The sequence below is a fragment of the Ananas comosus genome, linkage group 8 (genome assembly GCF_001540865.1).
Source record: "Ananas comosus cultivar F153 linkage group 8, ASM154086v1, whole genome shotgun sequence".
NCBI classification, from domain to species: Eukaryota; Viridiplantae; Streptophyta; class Magnoliopsida; order Poales; family Bromeliaceae; genus Ananas; species Ananas comosus.
The window spans coordinates 13414843-13439606 of NC_033628.1; the positions used below are offsets into that span (position 1 = coordinate 13414843).

Here is a 24764-nt window from a genome sequence, read left to right on the forward strand (position 1 = left end):
CTCTTAAAATTTCGCTTATTTGATATGTGGATATTTTTCTCAAATATTCTAGAACACATTCAAGTTTGATTTATAAATCCCTGATGCGGGATTTAGATGTGAGATGTACTTGAACACCCGGTGCAAGCAATAATTTGAACTTCGAATGTTGGCCCTAGTTGGCCAACAGATTTAAACAGACGAGCCCGTAATTCAACAGAAAAACCGATCCGAAGTCTCCAGCAGCGATCTATGATCTATCCATCTCCAATCTCCAATAATAATAATAAACCCCGCTCCATAAGAAGAGTTTAATATCAGAGGAGGCTCCTCATCTCACTGGCACAGTGTACCATCGCTACCATCAGAGCCGTCCATTCGACGTGTCTCCACCCCCCAAATTGCCCATCCCCAGCCGACGCTGCAATAGGCCGCGTAATCTCAACTCCNGTTATTGTGTGCACCCGGTGTCTCCGTACATACCATGAACCACGCTTCTTTTTCTTTAATCAGTAGATGTGATGTGCAATCTCCAAGGAAAAAAAAAAGAAGAAGGATACTAGTAAAAATTTACACGTTTTGTGAGTTCATGACTTCATATCAAATGGTATAAAAAACTGATGGTAATAGAGTAAGTGTTTTATTTATTTATTTATAAAGAAACTTATCTCTTAAAATTTCGCTTATTTGATATGTGGATATTTTTTTCTCAATATTCTAGAACACATTCAAGTTTGATTTATAAATCCCTGATGCGGGATTTAGATGTGAGATGTACTTGAACACCCGGTGCAAGCAACAATTTGAACTTCGAATGTTGGGCCTAGTTGGCCAACAGATTTAAACAGAAGAGCCCGTAATTCAACAGAAAAACCGATCCGAAGTCTCCAGCAGCGATCTATCATCTATCCATCTCCAATCTCCAAATCTCCAATAATAATAATAATAATAATAATAATAATAAACCCCGCTCCATAAGAAGAGTTTAATATCAGAGGAGGCTCCTCATCTCTCTGGCACAGTGTTCGATCGCTACCATCAGAGCCGTCCATTCGACGTGTCTCCACCCCCCAAATTGCCCATCCCCAACCGACGCTGCAATAGGCCGCGTAATCTCAACTCCGCCGTCTCCTTCCTCCCCGACAAATTCCCGTTCTCCGATACCCCACAAAAAAAAACATTAAAATAAAAAATATTTGTATAGTGTCGACCATCGAGGACGACGACGACGACGACGACGACGACGACGAAGCGATCGGTACCTTACCCCGTCCCTGTTCAAGTGAAACCCTAGAGGGTGGTGCTTTCGATCTGGGGATCGCGGCGCGAGATCGGGAGCCCTGGGGGCGAATCAATCGCGTCCTGCGGCGGCGGCGGCGGCGGCGGCGATCCCGCGCTCTGGCCCCTTCACCTTCCTCTGGAACCCTAAAGCCCGCCGCCCCACCTACCTCCTAGACTCCCTCCCCGCAATGGACTTCGTCAGCCGCCACGCCGCCGCCGCCGACAACCACCAGCCCCCTCCTCCCCCTCCCTCCGAGCCCTCCACCTCCCCCCGCGCCGCCGCGGGATCCTCCTCCTCCTCCTCCTCCGCCGCCGCCCCCGCCGTCGCCGAGGAGCCCGAGTACCTCGCCCGCTACTTGGTGGTGAAGCATTCATGGCGGGGGCGCTACAAGCGGATCCTCTGCATCTCCAGCTCCACGATCATCACACTGGACCCCACCACGCTGGCGGTGACCAACTCCTACGACGCCGCCCCCGACTTCGAGGGGGCGGCGCCGGTTCTCGGCCGCGGCGACGATGCGGGCGCGTTGGAGTTCACTCTCAGCGTCCGCACCGACGGCCGCGGCAAGTTCAAGGCGATCAAGTTCTCGTCGCGGCTTCGGGCGAGCATCCTCACAGAGCTGCATCGACTTCGCCGGGCCAAGCTCGGGCCCGTTATGGAGTTCCCCGTCCTCCACCTCCGCCGCAGGACCTCTGAGTGGGCCCCCTTCGTAAGCAGCCTCACCTCTTATCCTCGGTCAATCCTCATCCTGTTTCTTTCCAATTTTGTTAGTATACGTCCCCCCTTCAATTTCTCGTTGTGTAAATAGGTATGCGACGGTGGATCGCACTAGCTTTCGCTAATTTGAAATTCCTTTGGAATATGCGATGTTTGCGCTTTCGGACTTCCTTCCAAATTAAAAGGATGCATTTTTTGCTTGATGATTTAATTTACGATGGTGTTGTTGGCATTAATCTTTGTGCAGAAATTAAAAGTTACTTCTGTTGGCGTTGAACTTCTCGAAGGACTGTCCGGAGATCGGCGGTGGTGTCTGGATTTTAGAGACATGGATTCCCCTGCCATCATTCTTTTAGCTGACAGCTATGGAAAGAGGACTCCTGAAGGTGGAGGGTTTGTTCTCTGCCCTCTGTATGGAAGGAAAAGGAAAGCCTTCATGGCTTCCTCTGGGGCTACGAACACCGGAATTATTTCGTATTTGGTACTTCAGTCTCTCCTTGTTTGGTCTTACATAGCAGCAACCGGATCATTACTTGGTGTTGTTTTGTAATCATTTTCTATGCTCTTAATGTTCCAGACTAAAACCGCAAAATCTACAGTTGGATTGACTTTGTCTGTGGACAGCTCTCAGGCGATGACAGCGGCAGATTTTATTGCTAGCAGAGGTAAGTTTACATCAGAATTTCTGTCTATTTGGACTTATGTATTTGTTGTCCTTATGTTTGGGTTATTTTAGTTCCAGCTGAATTTAACTGATTGTTTTTTGAAGTGTTGAGAACTTGCACATTTTACTGATGCCGGTTGCTCTATTTCCTTCTATTTTGTTTTTGAAATCTATCGCTGATGTTAGTTTAACTTCTTCAATAGTTCATTACAATTTTCAGCAAAGGAGGCAGTTGGAGCGAATGAAACCCCATATGGAGGATGGTCTGTTATAAGGTTACGCCCTGCGGCTCATGGAACTGCTAACATTGAGAGCTTAAGTTTGGGAATTGGACCCAAGGGAGGACTTGGAGATCAAGGTGATGCTGTATCACGCCAACTAATTCTTACAAAGGTTTCACTTGTTGAGAGGCGGCCTGAAAATTATGAGGTAGCTACAATCTTGTCCTGCTTTCTGTTGAATGTAGTACAAACTAAGATGTCGTGATGTATTTTTTGGCTTTTCCTCAAATGTTCTTTGGCTGATAAAGAAGTGGTGTCCAGGCTGTTATTGTTCGACCTCTATCTGCTGTAAGTAGTCTTGTTCGATTTGCGGAAGAGCCACAAATGTTTGCTGTTGAATTCAATGATGGCTGCCCCATTCATGTAAGTCTCTGCTGAATATAATTTCACCATGTTACGGAGAAACTTCTTCTAATTCTGCAACTCTTAACTCCAGGTATATGCTAGTACTTCTCGTGATAGCTTGCTTGCAGCAGTTCGTGATGTTCTGCAAACTGAGGTTAGTTATTCATCTTTTTCTAAGAATGTTTTCTTGGAGAGGCAATCTTGCAGGCTTTATGCTTGAACATGAAATATGCATCCTGATATGTGCACACAGATATACTTATGTTAATCTTCTTTTCTTCTACTTGATGCAGGGTCAGTGCGCTGTACCAGTGCTCCCTAGGTTGACAATGCCCGGTCATCGCATTGATCCGCCTTGTGGAAGAGCATATCTTCAGATACATCAGCTTCCTCAACAGCGTTCTGTTGCTGATTTGGAGAGTGCAACAATGCATATTAAACATTTAGCTGCAGCTGCTAAAGATACTGTAGCTGAAGGAGGGTCAGTTCCAGGCTCAAGAGCAAGATTGTGGCGCCGAATAAGGGAATTTAATGCATGCATACCCTACAGTGGCATTCCTGTCAATATTGAGGTGCCCGAAGTCGTCTTGATGGCTTTAATCACAATGCTCCCCGCCACACCAAACCTTCCCCCAGAAGCGCCCCCACCTCCGCCCCCATCACCAAAAGCAGCGGCAACAGTGATGGGGTTCATTGCGTGTTTGCGTAGGTTACTTGCATCGAGAAATGCAGCATCTCATGTTATGTCTTTTCCTGCTGCCGTTGGGAGAATAATGGGGCTACTCAGAAATGGTTCAGAGGGAGTAGCGGCAGAGGCTGCAGGACTTGTAGCTATGCTCGTCGGTGGTGGTCCTGGCGATACTAGCATGTTGATGGATACAAAGGGGGAGGGGCATGCCACTTACATGCATACTAAGTCTGTCCTGTTTGCACATCAGGCCTACGTCACTATTATTGTTAATAGGCTGAAACCGACATCTGTCTCGCCTTTATTGTCAATGTCTGTCGTGGAGATCCTTGAAGCTATGCTTTGTGAGCCCCACGGTGAAACAACCCAACACACTACTTTTGTTGAGTTTCTACGCGAAGTTGCTGGCCTGCGGCGTCGCTTGTTCGCGTTGTTTGGGCACCCTGCTGAAAGTGTGAGAGAGACCGTGGCTGTTATTATGCGAACTATTGCGGAGGAAGATGCAATTGCAGCAGAATCCATGCGCGATGCTGCATTGAGAGATGGTGCTTTATTAAGACACTTGCTTCATGCTTTCTTTCTCCCCGCTGGCGAGCGCCGTGATGTTAGTCGGCAGCTTGTCGCCCTGTGGGCAGATTCTTATCAACCTGCCCTCGATTTGCTGTCACGAGTTCTTCCTCCTGGTCTTGTTGCTTATCTTCATACTCGTACGGATATAAACTCTGAAGATTCTCAGAATCAGTATGAAGAGGCACCATTAAGTAGAAGGCACCGACGCATACTGCAGCAGAGGAGGGTCCGGATTGGTAGAGGCATAACAAACCAGGAACATGGGATTCCTACTAATAACGTTGAAGATGGTGAATTTGCAAGGCATGCTGGTACCAGTGCTTACGGAGAGCCGGAAGCATATCAGAGACCTATTCAAGAGTCAAATGTATTTCCCTCTGCATTTCCAGGTATGAACCAGAATGCGGAACCTTCCCATGCACTTCTGCATAATGCTGCTTCTGGAGCTGTTGTCGCCGATAATGTTCAGCAAGCTGGTATCTCACAGATGTCGGGTCCTTGTTCTTCTGATTTAGTAGACTCTAAAGCTAGCCTTCATGGTTCTATGAATTCGGATCTTCCAGCCCCTGCTCAGGTTGTTGTGGAGAACACCCCTGTAGGATCTGGCAGGTTATTATGCAATTGGCAAGGATTTTGGAAAGCATTTGGGCTGGATCACAATCGAGCGGATTTAATCTGGAATGAACGTACCAGGCAAGAACTGAGAGAAGCTTTACACGCTGAAGTTCATAAACTAGATGTTGAGAAGGAAAGAACTGAGGACATTGTCCCTGGAAGTGCAATGCCTGAGGATGGTAGTGCCTATGATAATGCACCTCGGATATCTTGGAACTATGCTGAGTTTTCAGTTAGCTACCCTAGCTTATCAAAAGAAGTCTGTGTGGGCCAGTATTATTTGAGACTGCTGCTTGATAGTGGAAACAGCTGTCGTGCGCAGGATTTTCCATTGCGTGATCCAGCTGCATTTTTTAGAGCATTATATCATCGTTTCTTATGTGATGCAGACATAGGGCTTACTGTGGATGGTGCTATTCCTGATGAATTGGGTTTATCAGATGATTGGTGTGACATGGGGAGATTGGATGGCTTCGGTGGAGGTGGAGGGTCTGCAGTAAGAGAGCTTTGTGCAAGGGCAATGGCTATTGTTTATGAGCAGCATTATAAAACAATTGGACCTTTTGACGGTGCTGCTCATATTACAGTTCTTTTGGACAGAACAGATGATCGTGCATTGAGGCACCGTCTGCTTCTTTTACTAAAAGTACTTCCGCAATTGCATCTAATATGAAAATACAGCTACATTTGTTTTTTTTTTTTATGTAAAAAACACTTGTGTCTTCTTGGTCTTTCTTCTACTAGACTTGATTTTAAGTAAAGACTGAAATAGCTTCAAAAGATTCAGATGCTTTTCAGAATCTCTTTGCTCCATAATAACTGATTTATTCTGTTAGCTGCCTACTTAAGTTGGCTACTTGAATCGGTGAGTACTAAATTCTTTCTTCTTTCCCTCCCATTTTTGCAGGTCCTAATGAAAAATCTTTCCAATGTTGAAGCATGTGTTTTGGTTGGGGGTTGTGTTTTGGCTGTTGATCTTCTAACCGTTGCTCATGAAGCTTCTGAGAGGACTGCTATACCTTTGCAATCAAATCTGATTGCAGCTACAGCTTATATGGAACCACTAAAGGAATGGATGTACATTGACAAAGATGGTGAACAAGTTGGCCCTCTCGAAAAAGATGCTATCAGAAGATTATGGTCAAAGAAGGCCATTGATTGGACCACCAGATGTTGGGCCTTTGGAATGACTGACTGGAAAAGGCTGCGTGACATCCGTGAATTGCGTTGGGCATTGGCGAATCGAGTTCCTGTTTTAACCCCAATTCAGGTATCTTGCCATAAAATTACCATCATCTTATTTAGAACATAGATAGAAGTTGACAGGAAAGACAATTTATGATAATATAGTTCTAGCACCATTACTTAGGTAGCTTTTTAACCTGTAATATTTGCTTTCTTATAGTAATAGTCTATTTCCAGTTTTCTCCTTCTCCTTGAAGATTTTCATTGTTGGAAACTATGCTTTAGAGTTAGACCTTTGGTTGTAATTACTTCGCAGCAAGGTTTTAAGTGCCCGTCGGCACGGACCGTATCCACCGTGCCGTACCATGCCAACAAGATACCGGCACGATACAGACCCCGTGCCGATAGCACGGCTCAAAACCCTCTATTCTTTAAATTAGTAAGTAATTTTCTCAATAAAGTTCAAAAGATGTGATAAAAAGACATAATAAAAATGTTAGAATATTTTGTTGCTTAAGAAAATAAATATTTCATGCTATTATGTGTTGGCACACAAGAATTTTTTTGACCGGTACGCATCGGCACCGCTCGGCACGGCTGGACATGCACCGTGCCGTACTGTGCCAGCAAGTTTCCGGCACGACCCCGTGCCACGGCACTTAAATCCTTGCTTCGCAGATTTGTGATTGCATGTTAAAAAAGTTTCATATTCTTCCTCTCTACTTAAGCTCTATTTTTACAGGGATGATTGAGATTCTTATGGTTTTCTGCAATGTGTCAGCACTCTGTGGTATTTCATTTAAAGTAGATAAATGAATATCCAACAATGTGATTTTCTCCTGCATACTGAGTATACTTTAATTTGAATGCTTGGACTATTGAAACAAAGGAGTTCTGTATTCAGGTAGGCGAGGCTGCATTGTCTATATTACATACCATGGCATCTGCCCATTCTGATCTTGATGATGCGGGAGAGATTGTTACTCCAACACCAAGAGTGAAACGAATTTTATCCAGTCCTAGATGTCTTCCGCATGTTGCTCAGGTACTTTCGAGTCTACATAATTTACTATTTCTTCGAACTTGACAGATCTCTACTGGTGAAGTTGATCAGCCAGCTCAAGACATGGTGAAATAGTATTAGCATTGGTTCATCGTTGGTGCTCTTTAAGTATTATTGAAGTAAAAGGAACTGCAAACTTGACTGATTCACGTGATGATGAGAAATAGTTAATATCTTTTAATCACACCTACAGCTAGTATGCTAGTTAGACATCTTAGTCAGTTTCTTATTCTGTTTCGGCTTGTTAGTTGTGAAGAATAATTTATTTTGTTTCTCCTGCCCAATCCCTGAGTTGGTTACATACCAATGATAGCATGTACGGCAGGGCCTAATTTTTCACGCAACCTTGTTGAGTAGATGGCTCTTGTTGTTCTGAAGACTGACATGTATGGAGTGGGTGATTGGAGTGTACACTTTTGGCTCAGTATGACTAGACTATATATTTTGACCATACTGCCTTTTAATATTGGTATCTTCGATTGCTACTAATTTAGAAGGTTATGCAGTATAGTTTGAACTCATTTGGTGGATTTTTTTAAAAAACTTTTGTTTCAGTACAACAGAGAAAAAGGTATGGTCTATGTAAATATTGCGACCTCCCTACTGCAGCCGATTTAAGACCCTTGGATGGAAATTTTGAGCTCTAGGATGTGCTTGTTGTACTGAAGCATTTCTCATTTTGTTTTCTTTTCTAATGGTGTCCTGTTTTCCTGGTTAAGTCTTGTTATCATGGATGCTGTCTTTGATAATGAAATGCCCTGAAATTTTGTTACTGAAAATTAAATAAGAGAAGGCAGACTGCTGCTGATGCACCAGTGCGTTGTAAAAATATTTCAGGCTATGCTTACTGGGGAGCCAAGCATTGTAGAAGCTGCTGCTGCTTTGCTCAAGTCCATTGTTACCAGAAACCCTAAGGCAATGATTCGGCTATACAGCACGGGTGCCTTCTACTTTGCCCTAGCCTACGCTGGCTCTAACCTGCTTACCATTGCACAACTTTTTGCGGTAACTCATGTTCATCAAGCATTTCATGGTGGTGAAGAGGCTGCAGTCTCCTCGTCGTTGCCCCTGGCAAAGCGCAGCGTATTAGGTGGACTCCTTCCTGAATCGTTGTTGTATGTGCTGGAGCGCAGTGGGCCTGCAGCTTTTGCTGCAGCGATGGTATCTGATTCTGATACACCAGAAATCATTTGGACACATAAGATGCGAGCAGAACATTTGATTCGTCAGGTATTTCTACCCAAGGTCTTTAATATCTGTTTGGCCTGGCTTCTGGAACAGCTGCCAACTATTTTGGCAGACGTAAGTCTAGAGTTTTTGCTATGGTAGGAAGATGAATTGAGACCCAAAAGCAGAAGCTCAATTTAAAGCTTCTACTTCTGCTGCAGTGGGAAGATTTTGAGGGGATTTTAATGAACAGGCTGTTAGAGCTTTTTCAACCTGCTCATCTCGACCAATCATTTCTAAACAAGTCCCAGCCAAGCCCAACGGGCTCTAGAATAGAGTATTGTGCTTCAAGTATTTGTATAGCAATTCTTCTTATCTATTTTGACCATGGCACTAAAGTTGTCTGATTGTCGAATTCCTTTTGTGGCTTTCAATCTTTGTCAGGTTCTTCAGCACCTCGGCGATTTCCCTCAGAAATTATCACAGCACTGCCATTCATTGTATGATTATGCTCCTATGCCTCCAGTTACTTATCCAAATTTGAAGGATGAAATGTGGTGTCATCGTTATTACCTTCGAAACTTATGTGACGAGATAAGGTTTCCAAACTGGCCCATTGTCGAACATGTAGAATTTCTGCAGTCCTTGCTGGCAATGTGGCGTGAAGAATTAACTCGACGGCCGATGGATCTTTCTGAAGAAGAAGCTTGCAAGATATTGGAGATCTCTCTAGATGATATCGTAATTAGCGAGAATGGTGGTGGGACACAAATGTCAGAGATCAATGGGACAAATTCTAACACGTCTAAGCGCATTGAAAACATTGATGAAGAAAAGCTTAAACGTCAGTATCGAAAACTGGCAATTAGGTACCATCCTGACAAGAATCCTGAAGGGAGGGAGAAGTTTGTAGCTGTACAGAAGGCTTATGAGAGGTTGCAGGTACCTTTCGTTTTGTGCCATCTCTAATTCCTTTTTTTGCTCATTTTTGTCACTTTTTGAGTATTGCCATTTTCTACTGTGTGTAGATGATCATATAGTTACAAATTACTACATAGTAAGTTTGCCCTCAATATGGTATTTTGGATAATATTTTTTCAATTGCTATTATCATTTCGAGTTTACACAGTAGAACTGTTTGACAGTCATGTCAACTAGAACATGTTAGCTAAGCTGATAAGTGCTTCTAGTGTTTATTGGTTTTCGAATTACCTTAGCGCAGAATGAAATATAAGAAGGCGAATGCTAGACCTTGAATAATATATAAACAAATACCAGAGTGTTTTGGGAACAACATTTTCAGAAATTATTGTTCTTAAGAGGGAGATGTTGAAATGCTAATTGTATTAAATATAAGAGAAAACAAGAACTAAGTTTTTTTGTAGTAAATAATGTTGCCTTTGAAAGGGGAAGATTTCATAGTTTGAATATATTCTTTTTCTTAGAGTTTTGCAAGTTTTAAGACATTTAGGAGTTATTCGACAGACATCTGTATAGTCAATACTATATTTTTAGGACTCGAAGCTTTTGTGATTGTTCCCGTAGCAGATGCTATTGTAACATTGTAATTTTTTTTAGAATCCCTGCTATATCTGTATTATATAGCCACAGCTAACAAAATCTTCACATCATATGTACCATTGGGAGTTTATAGTTCTTAGTAAATGGAGTCTACATACTTGTATACTGAAGTCATTGCTTATACCAGTGAATATTGGTAAATAATTGATGTAACTGCTATATACCCATGTATTATGAAGTGTTTATTCTCTGCGTATGCAGGCAACCATGCAAGGATTGCAAGGGCCACAAGTTTGGAGATTGCTGCTCCTATTGAAAGGGCAATGTATCTTGTACAGGAGATATGGGGATGTCTTGGAGCCTTTCAAATATGCTGGCTATCCAATGTTGCTTAATGCTGTCACTGTGGATAAGGATGATAACAATTTCCTTTCATCTGATAGGGTCCCTCTTCTAATTGCGGCATCAGAGCTAATATGGCTGACGTAATCTAATTTTACTCCCTTTTTTTTTGCCTTTTGCTATATTTGATTTATCTTTGACAAATTTATAAACTAAACCAGCCTTTACATGTATTGCCCATGCCATCTTTCCCCTCAGATGCGCATCCTCTTCATTGAATGGTGAAGAACTGATCCGAGATGGCGGGATACCTCTATTGGCTACTCTTCTTTCTCGCTGCATGTGTGTGGTTCAGCCTACAACTCCTGCAAATGAACCTGCTGCGATTATTGTTACGAATGTTATGCGCACATTCGCAGTTTTAAGTCAGTTTGAAACGGCAAGAGCTGAGATGCTAAATTTTGGGGGACTTATTGAGGACATTGTGCATTCTACAGAGCTAGAGCTTGTTCCATCTGCAGTTGATGCTGCCCTTCAGACAGCGGCCCATGTTTCTGTATCATCTGAATCGCAAGATGCCCTATTATCAGCTGGCTTTTTGTGGTAATTTTGATAGCTTTTGTAATAGATGGGTAGAGCAGGATAAAATTTGCAAATTTGAACGTTAAAGTTAGATTCTATTGGACCTAATTAGATATAAAAATGGTCTCTTTGCAGGTATACGTTGCCTCTTCTGCTTCAATATGATTCAACAGCAGATGAGAATGATGCAAATGAAGCACATGGTGTTGGTGCAAGTGTGCAGATAGCTAAAAACCTGCATGCTGTGCGTGCAACTCAGGCTCTGTCAAGGCTGTGTGGTACCTCCAAGGATGGAATTTCAACCCCTTGCAATGAAACAGCTGCTATTGCACTCAGATCTTTGCTTACACCTAAGCTTGTTGATTTGCTGAAAAACCAGCCGCCGAAAGATCTATTGTCCAATCTAAATGCAAACTTGGAGTCGCCAGAGGTATTTTTATGGTTCATCTATTTTGTAGCAATGCTTTCTTTGGGTGTTTAATATATTCCTTCTTATCTTGCGACAGTATATTATAAGGCCTGACTTGAGTGCTGCTTTTTTTTTGTGAATGCAGATCATATGGAACTCTTCCACCAGAGCAGAACTACTCAAATTTGTGGATCAGCAGCGCGCCAGTCAAAACCCTGATGGCTCTTATGATTTAGCAGAGTCACATTCCTTTGCTTACGAAGCATTATCTAGAGAGTTGCATGTGGGTAATGTGTACTTAAGGGTTTACAACAATCAACCAGACCACGAGATAAGTGCGCCGGAAGCTTTTTGTGTGGCTCTCCTTAAATTTATATCAGAGCTGGTGCATAAATGGACTGCATCAAATTTTGATTTGCAAAGTATGGTCGATGAAAATGGTACGTCTATAAATACGTCAGAAATTCAAGATGACACAGTTAGTAGACAAAGTGATGAAATTAAAGGAGACGATTCATCCAATGTCTCCAATAAAGAAGAAATGATCAATGAAGATGCTGAACTGATCAAGAACCTTCGAATTGGATTGACATCACTGCAGGTATGTTAGTGGCTTTCACAGTTTTATTGATCCTTATGAATTCTTAAACATTAATTCTTTTCTGACCATTTGCTACAGAATTTACTAAGAAGCAACCCCACTGTGGCGGCTGTTTTTTCTACCAAAGAGCAGCTCGTGCCTATTTTTGAGTGCCTTGCCCTGCCTGTACCAGCTGAAAGCAACATCTCACAACTCTGTCTTAATGCTCTTTCCCTTTTGACAACATATGCCCCTTGTCTAGAGGCTATGGTTGCGGAAAGGTCCAGCCTCATCTTATTGTTTCAGATACTCCACTCTAATCCGGCTTGCAGGGAAGGGGCCCTTGCTGTCCTCTATTCCTTGGCAAGCACCCCAGAGCTGGCATGGGCTGCTGCCAAGCATGGTGGAGTCGTTTACATTCTTGAGCTCATTTTACCACTCCAAGGTATCCCATGTTTCTTTGTAGAAGTTCTATTATCTACTATAATTGTTGCTTATGTATTCTCCTGTTTATGTTTGCATATTTCTTCCATATAGTCTGAATATTTCCATATTGTGGAAGGCCACTGAATAAATAACCTTGGTAAAGATGCACTTACAAATCACACTTGAACTATTGCACATATTGAAATGAGCTCCCTAAATTTGTGATTTTATATTATAACCTAATATTTCTTTACACTTGATTTTGGAAATTCTGTCAAGTTCTGTTAGAACTAAACAATTTCCATCCATTTAAAGTTGAAGTTTCCTTTTCAAAGTATGTTGTAGTTCAGATAAGATCTCTTCATATTTACCACAAACCTTCATTATGTTGTTGTATCACTTTTACCTTTTACTATAGACTATCTATTGCAGTAGGACATAGTACTGATTGAAGTTCTACTTTGCAGAAGAAATCCCTCTTCAGCAAAGAGCTGCTGCTGCCTCCTTGTTGGGCAAGCTTGTTGGACAGCCAATGCATGGCCCTAGAGTGGCAATTACACTTGCAAGATTTCTGCCAGATGGCTTGGTATCTGCTATTAGGGACGGACCCGGTGAAGCAGTAGTTTCAGCTCTTGAACAAACAACTGAAACACCAGAACTTGTGTGGACCCCGGCAATGGCCGCATCTCTCTCTGCACAGTTGTCAACCATGGCCGCCGACCTTTATCGGGAGCAGATGAAAGGGCGGGTTGTCGACTGGGATATACCTGAACAGGCATCTGGCCAGCATGTTATGAAAGACGAGCCACAGGTAGATTTTACTCTGTTATTATCTAATATTACGCAACCCCTCAAAATACAAAAATTTGTGCGTACCTCTCTAAATCACAATTGCACCTACCTTATATACCCCTTCCTGCATATGATGTCAACTGATGTTTACTTGACTACATCTAACCTTGGATGCATTAATTAAGGCTTTTGAATGACAAAATTGTCTTCCTTTTGCATTAATACCACACGAATGAATGGAAATCAATCAGTAGGTGCCAAGACTTTTGCCAACATTAACATTTCATGAGTTTCTGCTATATTTCAACTCTGCAACGGGAAGTTGAGCAGATAGGCTAGACAAACGTAATTTGTTTTTAGTGTGGAGGCATAAGTTTTCACATTAGAGACCGGGATAACATTCAAATGCACGTATTTTGAAGGGTAAATATGCAAAAAAGCTTTTTATATGTTATGTCAAAATCCAGTCTATCTTCCGCATAAATATCTAAATACTGCCAAACTTGCAGGTTGGTGGGATTTATGTGAGGCTGTTCTTAAAGGACCCTAAGTTCCCATTAAGAAACCCTAAAAGATTCTTGGAAGGACTGTTGGATCAATATGTCACCTCAATTGCTGCCACACATTATGAAATACAAGCCGTTGATCCTGAACTTCCTTTGCTTCTGTCTGCTGCACTTGTTTCTCTGTTGCGGGTGCACCCTGCCCTCGCAGACCATGTCGGTTATCTAGGTTATGTGCCAAAATTAGTTGCCGCCATGGCTTATGAAGGGAGGCGTGAAACAATGGCGTCTGGAGAGGTCAAAGGCGGAAGTCATGTCCATTCAGATCAAGCTGAAGATGATAATGATGGTTCGGCCTGCTCTGCTGGACAGACCCCGCAAGAACGTGTGCGCCTTAGTTGTTTACGAGTGCTACATCAGCTAGCTTCTAGTACTACTTGTGCTGAAGCTATGGCTGCCACAAGTGCAGGAACACCTCAGGTATTGTATTAGAAATGCACATAGTTTTTCTGTAGGAAAGACATTTTGGATGCTTTGTAGTTTATATATATGATTTGCCAGCTGTTTATTGCTGAATAAGTTAGGTGCCTATCTACTTGGAAAATTCAGATAAGCAGCTTATACTGCTATACCTTTTTTCTGTCGTCTAATTTAGGTTATCTCTTCCAATTTTATTCCAGGTTGTGCCATTGCTTATGAAAGCGATTGGATGGCAAGGAGGAAGCATTCTAGCTTTGGAGACACTAAAGCGTGTTGTTGTTGCTGGTAACCGGGCTAGAGATGCACTTGTTGCACAAGGATTAAAGTAAGAGGCACTTAGTTTGTACATTGAGAATAAAAAAAATCATGCAAATGAGTATTACTAGTTTCTTAAGAGAGTGTTGTCTTACTTGCATTCTGTCTCTTAATATCTTTCCCTAATATCAAAAGATGACAAAGCTTTGTGTTTCATTTCTGGTATTAAACAAAATAGGGTTGGTCTTGTTGAAGTGCTGCTTGGCATTCTTGATTGGAGAGCTGGAGGAAGACATGGGATCTGCACACAAATGAAATGGAATGAGTCTGAGGCTTCAATTGGACGTGTACTTGCTGTAGAGGTAGGCTTTTCTTTTCTGGAAAAATCGCTAGAATCATGTTTTTTCTGAATAATTATAGAAGTACATTAAATGCTTGAATAATGAAGGTAGTGAACTCCCAAAAGCATCTTTCCATGGGAACAATAATTAGGTTTTCTTTACAGTACCATACATTAGTATAGGCTTGATAGATAAAGGTCGTGTTAGTTTTATCTGTTAATATACAATTAGCTAAAGTTTGTAGAGAATAAAAATATGATGACCCAAAAATTCCATTTTAAGGCTGTTGCAGTTTTTTCATTTGTTGGGGATACATGTTCTTATTCCACCTAGCAAGCCATTCTGGTACACAGGCATGTTAGATGATTCTCAACTTTTCAGCGGTCGAGCCAAGCCACTGTTTCCCACTGGGAGTATGAAATCCCGTATGCTTGAGAGGGGAAAAAATTTTAGCAGCTTCCCAGTGGGAGTATGAAATCCCGTATGCTTGAGAGGGGGAAAAATCTTATCAGCTAGGTGTAGGTTATTGGACATGGAAAGCTGCAAACCAAGCCAATAATAGAGTAAATTCCTCCATAATAGGCAGTTAATGAGATTATTCTAAATTGCATCAGTTAAAACTCTTTCGTTTTTCATGTTGAAAGAGTCTTCCGGGAAGCATTTACCTGCAATGATTTGGTGAAATCATAATTTCAAGCTTCTGTTTGCTTCTTTCACCCAGGTATTGCATGCCTTTGCAACTGACGGTGCCCATTGTGCTAAAGTTCGTGAGATATTGAATGCTTCTAATGTAAGTTTCAAATTTTCAATCTTCTTGCTCATTCATGAAAGTGTAAAGTGTATGTATAGTCCATGCACTTTCCTGATGTGGCGATATGCTTCCTGAAATTTTTTACTTAAAACACCTTAGACCTTAAACTGTCAAATGACGGTCAAGATGGAATTGCAATAGACGTGAAAGTTAGGGAAGTAAAATGTTTATAGTAAGAAATAAGTTGCAATATCGGGATTGTACTGAGATTATTCATACGCTTTACATTTCAATGAAATCTGGCATTTGTTTTGGTCAGCACGTGCAATCTTCGTACAATTAAATCGGCGGTTAATCTTTGACAGGTGTGGAGTGCTTACAAAGATCAGAAGCACGATCTCTTCCTTCCTTCCAATGCACAATCGTCAGCAGCTGGTGTTGCTGGGCTCATAGAGAGCTCGTCGTCGAGGCTCCCATATGCTCTCACTGCTCCACCCCCGCAGCCCCAGTTGGTTAGGCTGCCTTCTTCTGCAGCTCCTGCTTCAGCAACTGTAAGCTCAAATGGAAGGCCTAACAATAAGCAACTATAGCAAGATTTTTTTTCTTCTTTTTTCGGCACATTGGTCCGAATATGTGAATACAATGCGGCGCCCTCTACAGCTGATCAAATAGTATATATATTATAATGTACAGTTTTGCTCTCGATTTCATAGAGGTTGAGTTTGGGTTCGTTTATTTATTAATCGGGTATAGCCCGGACTTTTTTAAGTGTGGGCGGGTGCTTGTATCATATCCTGTCAATAGCTTTTCCAAATAAGTTCTCCTGTGTTGGGTTGCAAATTTATGGGTATTGGCGAGTCTGTATCTACTCATTTTGCTTTTTTTTTTTTTTTTGATCCATTTTGTTTCCGAAACATTAATATCATGCACCTCTTTATTGCAAAGGGAAAATCAGGCCTAAGGAATGATGGAATATTTGTGAGACCTGTTACCGTGATTACATGTTTGGTGCTGTTTTTTTTTCCTCGATCTTTTATGTTGCCTTTTTAAAATTGTGCTATTTAAAAATGCCAAGGACTTAACTCAGACCAACAAAAAGTCACTTGTCCTATAACCGTGTCATTGCTGGATACTGGGTGGTGGAAACTCAAAGCTGATTCACCACCCTTAGATTGGCCAACCATCACATGGGGAAGAAGTTGATAAAATACTTCTTTCTCAAGTTGTAAACATATGCTGTTGGCGATTATAGCTGAAAAAGAAATGCTCTCAACTCTCAAACTGGAAAGGCTCATAGATTTACCCAACAACTAAAAGCAGCAGCTTTATTCATCAACAGAATCACAAAAGAAATGGAAATCATCAAATTTAACCCTAATAAGAAATAACAGAAACTAAACAACAAAGCGGAAGAACAAAACCGAGAACAATTTGGTGTCAAGGAGAGACAACCATGATGATAACAATTGAAAATGAGCAGCAACACAACAGTCTCTCAACTGTCTTTTTGTCAAGATTCATCATCTTCCTCGTGGAAGCGCAGATGCTTCCCTTCTGGCGCCGGCAATCCCTTCAGAAATAAAACCCCGGGCGAGACCGCCGCCGCCATCTCCTCAGCCTTCACAGCTTCCTCCTCTCCTTCAATCTCATCATCGCTGTTGTACACGAACCGCGTGTGCTTCCCTTTGAACTCCGGCAATCCCACCGCCTCGTCCGCCACTGACATCTTCCTCATACCCTCGCAAAGATCGGCACAAGGATCTTCACCTTCTCCATCTTCATTTTCATCAAAATAGGCCTCATCCTCTTCTTCTCCGTACCCTTCAAATAGCTCATCCGCTTCGCCCTCATAATCCTCTTCATGGGCGCTCGCATTCGCCTGAATTGACCACAGAGAAGAGCTGTCGTCATCCGTCGACAACTTCTCTGCGCAGCCGCCGCTGCTTTCACTTCCTTGGAAAGTTAGCGACGAAGAGATTGCCGAGCCCTCGGAGGCTCCAGATTTGCTCGGCGAGTCGAACAGCAACGCGCGGTTGAGGACGCATTCTTGAGGCTCCTCTTGATTCCGAGACGAAACAACCTGATAAAACGAAAGAAACCCAAATCAATGTTACGCATATCAAAATCGGAACTTTTCTTAGAAAATAGAGACAAAAGGACCAAATCTTTTCAGTAAGAAATCTTACAAACCTGCTGAGAGATTGTTACCGTTGGACCTTCTTCCTTGAAGGTCGAAACGCTCGCAATCTGCGGGGTATTGGCGGGAGTCGGAGCGAGGAGCTGGGCCGGGGACCTCGAGATTCCCGCGAGGGTGGGGAAGCGTGGGATTTGAAGGATGGAAGAGGGCTTATACGCAAAATCACCTTCCTCCTCCACCTTCTGTAACAATGTCTTCACCTGGCCCCTGAGAATGGCCTCGCCCGAACCGGGGGTCCGCCTCACCCGAACCCGGCTCTTGAGAGAAGACGAAGAAGACGAGGGGGTCTTCTCCACCGCCGCGAGACCGACGATGGGGGAATCGTTCGTGATGTCGAGGAGCGGGGCCCTGTCGGCATTGGCGCCGCCGCCGTTCTTTCTCGGTCTCGAGTGGAGATCTTCTTGTTGCTTGCTCTTTTCTGGATTGAGAAAACACCCGGGTTAGCGAATTGGGAAGAGGGTCGGCGGGATCAAACATCAACTTTGTTATCGTGAAAAGGAGAGGTGGGGTTTCTGCTTACGGGAGGAGGCGGCGGTGGAGGCGGAGGTTTGCGATCTCGTAACTCTTCTCGTGGATGATGGGGTCTCCATTACGGTTTAAGCAAGAGAAAAGGAACCTAAAGAAACAAAACCCCAATACAAGGAACGAATGAGCTAGAGAGAGAGAGAGAGAGAGAGAGAGAGAGAGAGAGAGAGAGAGAGAGGTTCCTCACCGGAAAAAACTGAGAGGTTTTTGGCCTAGAACTAGTTCTTCTGAGTTGCAAAGGGATGGCGAGAAAGAGAGGGAGAGAAGAGAAGGGGAAAGAATGGATGGGGAAGGGGGGTGGAAGGGTGGGGGGGTGATTTAAAGATTTGAATTGGGGGAACTCCAACGGTAATATGACCGTTGCGGTGTAGGATGAAGCAGGATCCCTAATCCGTGATTACCAGAAGAGGATGTCATTTACTTCTTATCTTTTCTTTTCTTTTTTTTAATTCCCGTCCCCGAAACTAGCCGTTGAGTGGGTAGAGTATCGAGGCAGTGAAGAACCATGTCTTCAAAGGGTACCCGATAATGTCCCCTGTTCATATAAATATACCCTATAACTAGTTATGGGGGTTAAGGGGAGTCTCCACGGGTACGCCTAGCAATGTTCTTATAGCAAACTAAGCTGGGCCGTGTGGGCCGGGGATGAAGAGTTGGGCTGCAGCAAAGGGCCCAACCTTGTTAACAACTTCTTAAGCTCATTAATGGGCTTTATAAGACAACTAAAGGAGGTTGGTTTTATGCGGGTGAGGACAAGATGCACCACGTAAGGTGAGAAAATGTAGTAGCAAGTAAATAATTTTTTCACTTGCGTACATGATAACATATTATGCAAATTGCACTCAGTTGCTTAAAAATATAATTTTTTTTAAATCCCACGGAAATGAGATAAGCATATCTCTACATCTCTCCACCCAAACTACAACTTCACCCGATCGTTTATTACTTAGTGGACTCTTGGAAGAATAGGAGTTAGAATACTAAAGCCATAGGCTTGATCCCAATTTGTTAGGAATCTTGCTAAGCTTGAGAAGTGATATATATATATATATATATATATATATATATATATATATATATATAATGTCTCGACCTAACCAACCCAAGAAACTTTATGCAAGTGTGAGTTTAGTATCTTACACTTTTATAAAAGGAAGAATTAGAAGAGTCAAGGATGCGGACGATTCATGTTTAATGATAAAATAAAAAAACTTACACTATTTTCTGTTCTGACGCAGAGACTCGTAAGATAAAAAAGTATCTTTTTTAACTAATATTTTGTAGACACATAGGTTAAGTTGGATGCCTAGAATTGACTATTAGAAACATGCAGGTGCAGTAGGAAAATGGTGCACCTATCAAAAGTATTTGGTTAGGAAGATGTATGAGATATGATTCAAACTAAGCTTTATCTTAGCATCATAATTGAGAAATTAATAGAGGTAGGAGATAATTAAACAGTCTACGTGATTCATTATCTTTAAGGATGCATGGTGGTTGTCTAACAAACAACTAAAATTGCGAAAGAAAGTAAATTGATTTGCAGTGAATCATTTAAGCTATGTCAACATCAGTATACCTAAAAATAAATTGTGGATGGTACATGACAGCTAATAAAGGAGTGAGTCTTTTAGTGGTAACTAAAGAATTAAATACACGAACATTTCTTCATGCAAACTACCCTAAAGTATAACGGATGCTTTTTTGTGGTTATATTATAGACATGAAAGATGACTCAATAGTCACTAAACAATAGTACATTTGCTTCAGAGCAGACTTTTTTTTTTTTAATCCCATCTGTAAGACTATAACTATGCTCTTTGAAGAATGAGAAATGCTACATCTAAAACCCAATGAAGGGTTTTAGGATAACTACTCTTAAATCAAAAATTATAATCCTATTTTTTTATGGTTTAAAAAAGTTACTATTTGGATTGCAGTAATAAAGAAGGAAAAGTAATAAGACTGGTGGTGAAATATAAGTTTTTAAATAATAAAATTGTAAGATGATAAGCGAAAAATGATTGCCGGGCTGTCATTGCCCAGACGAATTTCTTATTTTCTTTTATAACTAATTCTGATTAGATAGTAAAACTTGAGCTGGCTTTTCCATCTCTTCATGGTTATTCCTCAAAAAATTCACTCTCTTTGTCTGACATATTTTTTCATAGTATCTTGCAACTTACACAGAGAAAAGGATATGATCCTCTAGCCACCCATTCTTTTACTTTTTTGGTGGGTGGGGTTTAAACTTTGTCCATCTTTGCATCGTAAACTACTTTTATAATTAGAGAGAGAGAGAGAGAGAAAAAAAAAAAGAAAGAAAAAGAAGTGATTCTTTAGCCACCCTTATCCTTTCTTCTACTTTTTTTTTGAGGGGTGGGATTTAAAACGTGGACACCTTTGCATCATAAATTAACCATTTGTTTTTTTTTTTGAGAGAGATAGATAACACGCTATCTGTTTTATTTATTTTATGTAGAAATAAATTTAGCTTGAAATGTGAATCAACTAGGATTCGAACTTAGGTCTCAGGTACCAATCACCAACCCTTTGCCGCTTGCTTTAGGAATAGTCGGTAAATTAACCATTTTTTGATAGAAGATAGAAGTCCTTTTACCGAAAAAAAAAAAAAAAAAAAAAAAAAGCCATTAATTTATTGGTTCCTTGTAATCAATGCTATTCCTCCCTTCACTTCAAAAATACTAGCATATCTGTATTCCTGCGCCCACTACTCGATCAATCTTTAAGAAAGAAACACCACACCAAATTTTAAAAAAAGGTGCTTAATTATTAGGTGCATGAATTAAAAACTAAGCCCATTCTTTATTTATATAAACAAATCCACCTGACGAGAGAAGAGCCCAAACACCTGTGAACCCAACCACCCCCCACTTTTACATACATCAAATCCTCCACCAAACGCCCACCCACTGAAAAGAATCAATTGAATTTACCAAACCGTAAAAGACAAAATAAAAAAAAAAAAAAGAAGAAAAGAAAACAAACACACAAGAAGCGCCCACCAATCCAATCCCTATGCTTTCTATTTTTAAGTATCCAATAGATATACAAAGATTTTTGAGTACGAGAGGCAGATATTGGACCAAAACCAATTACAGCCACAGTACCGTTGTGCTTGCCCAGTAATATACCCGGAAACTGGTTAGGCTTCCACTGGGCCCCGGGACGAGCTCCGGCTCGACCGGCGTTTCGACCGGCGGCGCGGGGTCACGTACTTGGACTCCCCCCAATCCCAAAACCTCTCCTTCTCCGACGGCGAGTTATCGCACTCGGGGAAAGTGGACGAATACCGAACCGTGTCGTAGCAGATGGTGTAGGTCATATAGTGCTCCCTGAACCGGCGCATGGCGGCGCGTTTTTTGGGGTCCATTGCGGCGTAGTCGGCCGTTAGGATCTCCACCTCGGACTCCGCGCAGTCCTCGGCCGACGGCGGTTGTTGAATGTCGCCGACGCGGCACCCGCGAAGGATGAGGTCGGAGAATTCGGCCGTGAAGGGGGAGTACTTGTAGTTGATCTTGTGCTTGCCGCCCTCGGTAGCCCACGCCGATCCGTCCCAGATGGTGGCGTACACCGACATCGGCTTCGACGGGTAGTCGTCGCCCATTGCCTCCGTTCGGACCACTTCTCTTATCGGAATGTCATCGATGTAGAATCTGCAAAAGCGACGGGAATTGAGGACACAATTTTGGTTACGTAAGATCCTTTTTTTCTTTTTTCTTTTTTTTTGTTTTTTTGTTCTCAGGATGCATTTGAACAGCAAAGATATGGTAACAGTTAAGCTATAAATGGGCGCTCCAAATTAAAGGATCCAGCTAGTGTACGTTCTTTCACCATCAGCAATGAACATAAAAGATTAGAAGTTGTTACAACACCATAATTATTACTCTGCGCGCATGAACATGAAGCTACGGGAGAGATGATGATTTACGTACTCTATTAAATTATCGATTTAAAAGTTAATTAGAACGGATTGTCGTACCATATTAGAGTAAAAAGAAAAAAGGAAATGGTACTGATCATCTATCAATCTTAATCCGTACATGATGTAATTCGCGGTCCACAGGATGGAGTAGCGATGAGCCTCCTCCGTGGGATCGAACGGGAGGAGGTACCGCTCCTCGCGGCCGCGGCTGGTGCTCCCATTGCCATACACATTGGTTTGCACTCTCCACTCCTTCCCTCTCAGGTTGCCCAAAAACTCGAAATCTAACTCGTCGTGCGTCTTCTCGAAAACATCGCCATTCGATAGCTGCATCATATCATATATAATTAATCAAACCAGGATCAACTAAATATCATCAGAAAACCAATCATGTGCTCAATAATTATACTCATTGACCTAGAATAATTAAATTACAAGCTTCATACGAACAAAGGCATGTGCATTTTGGAGCTGCCCACTATAGTAAGTAAAGTAGGGACGTCCTAAACAAACATGCTTCATGGGGAAACAAGGATATTATTTATTTATTTATTTATTTATCGCTTCGCATACTATATATATGCTTTGGTTATGTAAGTACTGTGTTAATAAAAGTCCACAGTATGTAAGCATACTAAATTTAAATATTTATTGGACACTAATTTATTGATGTGCAGTTTCTACCTCAAATAATATTTTAATGCTATTAAATGAAAGGAAGAAGTATTGGATACGCCTTCAATTGCGTGCCTTCGGAAAATTATAAAGTTGGATGAATCTAATGATGAAACATATATTTATATGGCGTATCCACCACCAAATAACCAAATAATTAAATTGCAATTAAAATTGGCAACAAATTAAAAATCATACGCGGAGCCTTTTTATTTGCTTAATGTATTAGGAATTTTTAATCTAACTTGTTAGCGTATAATTAAAAATATTCAAATATATATATATACACATATATAGAGCATATCCACTACCAAATAATCAAATAATTAAATTGTAATAAAATTGGCAACAAATTAAAAATCACACGCGCAGTCTTTTTCCTTGCTTAACGTATTAAGAATTTTTAATCTAATTTATTAGCATATAATTGAAAAAATTCAATAATTTGACCGGGTAGACGTGTCGAGAAAGAAAAGGTTAGACTAATCTTTAGTTATTAAAATTGAGCATGATAATATCTATTAATTACTTTAATTAAACTCCTTTCATCAGGAAATCTATTATTTTAGAACAAAATTGTCTACTAAAAAAATAGAATTACTTAATTTGAAACAATAAATAAATATTAGAACAAATTCAACTACAAAACGTTCAAAATTGTGGACTGAAGTTAAAAATTATGTAAAGAGTTAGAACGAAGGAGAGATTAATTGGGAATAATAATAATCAAAACGCGCATGGTAATCGAAGAAGAGCAACGGATTCATGTTAAATGACCAAATTGCCCCTACTATTCCATCTAATTTACGAGGCACCCTCGTACTAAGTTTCTCTGCATCAGGGTTAGAGGAGGAAAACGCAACGCAGTGATTCGATAGAGCAAGAGCGTGTGCGATCACTCACGTAGAAGGCGACGACGACCCCGGCGGTGTGATCGGAGGGGAGCTTGATCGAGGCGCTGAAGAAGCCGTGTTGGTAGTAATCGGAGGAGATGAATCCCGACCCTAATTTCATTTTAATCCCACCAAAAATTTTCAAAAAAAACGGAATCAAGTCAATACGAATTCGATCGAACCGAAGAAGACGAAGAGGAGATTAGGGTTTGAGCATCAATCACCGGAGTAGCGATTGAGCTTGAGGCGAACGCTCCTCCCATCAGGGTATCGGATTAGGTTCCCGTCGCCGAACAGCTGGGAGAATCCCTCGTCGAAGGAGATCGTCGACCCCTCCAACGCGACCACCGCCACCGCCGCGGAGGCGATGATCGCCGCGAATAAGAGGCGATTCGCCATGGACGTGACCTCGATCGAGCTCTGGTAATTCGCTACTCTCTCTCTTCTTCTTCTTCTTCTTCCTCTTCCTGATGATGCTGCTGCTCTGTTTCTCTCACTAGGCTTTCGTTTGTTTGTTTCTCGCTCTACTCGCCTTTGCTTATAAAGGAGTGGGAGCGGGGATGGGAGGGAAAAGATAAAATGGGAAGGAATTTTGGGTCGCTTAATTAATTAATTAATTAATTAATTTTAATATTATATTATATATATTTTTATTATTTATCATAGAGAAATGCAAGGTGAGGTGGGTATAGGAGACGGGATCATGGGAACGGGTAATCTAACGGCTGATATTGTTTTTGATCGTTCGGTGAAAGGGTGTCCTCTTGTTTTGGCCTTTTGGAAGGTGCCACTCAAGAGGCATTTGACGTGAGCCGTTGGATTGAATTGTTTCTTTATTGGGGCTTCGCGTGGCATGTGACATAATTTTTGATAAGAGAAAATTAATTTTTTAAGATTTAGTGGGAGAGAAAAATTAGAATAGAGTGATGCTTTAACTACCCTTACGTGGCCTAAACTCTCGATGTGTCCGGACATGTGTATTATTACTGG

General features: G+C 41.6%; 3 protein-coding genes across 3 annotated transcripts; 1 reads left to right on the plus strand and 2 right to left on the minus strand.

The window, feature by feature from the left end:
• On the plus strand, positions 987–16540 carry LOC109714093 (dnaJ homolog subfamily C GRV2). The gene is made up of 22 exons (XM_020238520.1): positions 987–1970; positions 2226–2459; positions 2556–2643; positions 2863–3071; positions 3185–3286; positions 3360–3422; positions 3562–5787; positions 6049–6411; positions 7231–7371; positions 8227–8619; positions 9001–9498; positions 10339–10562; positions 10678–11022; positions 11137–11431; positions 11556–12011; positions 12090–12435; positions 12884–13227; positions 13718–14191; positions 14392–14516; positions 14685–14808; positions 15509–15577; positions 15904–16540. Exons 1-22 carry the CDS (start codon positions 1449–1451, stop codon positions 16126–16128), a joined length of 7866 nt encoding a protein of 2621 aa, XP_020094109.1. The 5' UTR covers positions 987–1448; the 3' UTR covers positions 16129–16540.
• LOC109714168 lies at positions 16830–18549 on the minus strand. Its single transcript, XM_020238636.1, has 4 exons — positions 18448–18549; positions 18256–18351; positions 17729–18153; positions 16830–17618 (listed from the first exon to the last, which is right to left on the minus strand). The coding sequence occupies exons 2-4, from the start codon at positions 18323–18325 to the stop codon at positions 17049–17051; spliced, it is 1065 nt and encodes a 354-aa protein (XP_020094225.1). The 5' UTR covers positions 18326–18351; positions 18448–18549; the 3' UTR covers positions 16830–17048.
• Positions 21067–24313, minus strand: LOC109714169 (probable xyloglucan endotransglucosylase/hydrolase protein 30). Its single transcript, XM_020238637.1, has 4 exons — positions 23999–24313; positions 23785–23885; positions 22325–22533; positions 21067–21937 (listed from the first exon to the last, which is right to left on the minus strand). The coding sequence occupies exons 1-4, from the start codon at positions 24171–24173 to the stop codon at positions 21427–21429; spliced, it is 996 nt and encodes a 331-aa protein (XP_020094226.1). The 5' UTR covers positions 24174–24313; the 3' UTR covers positions 21067–21426.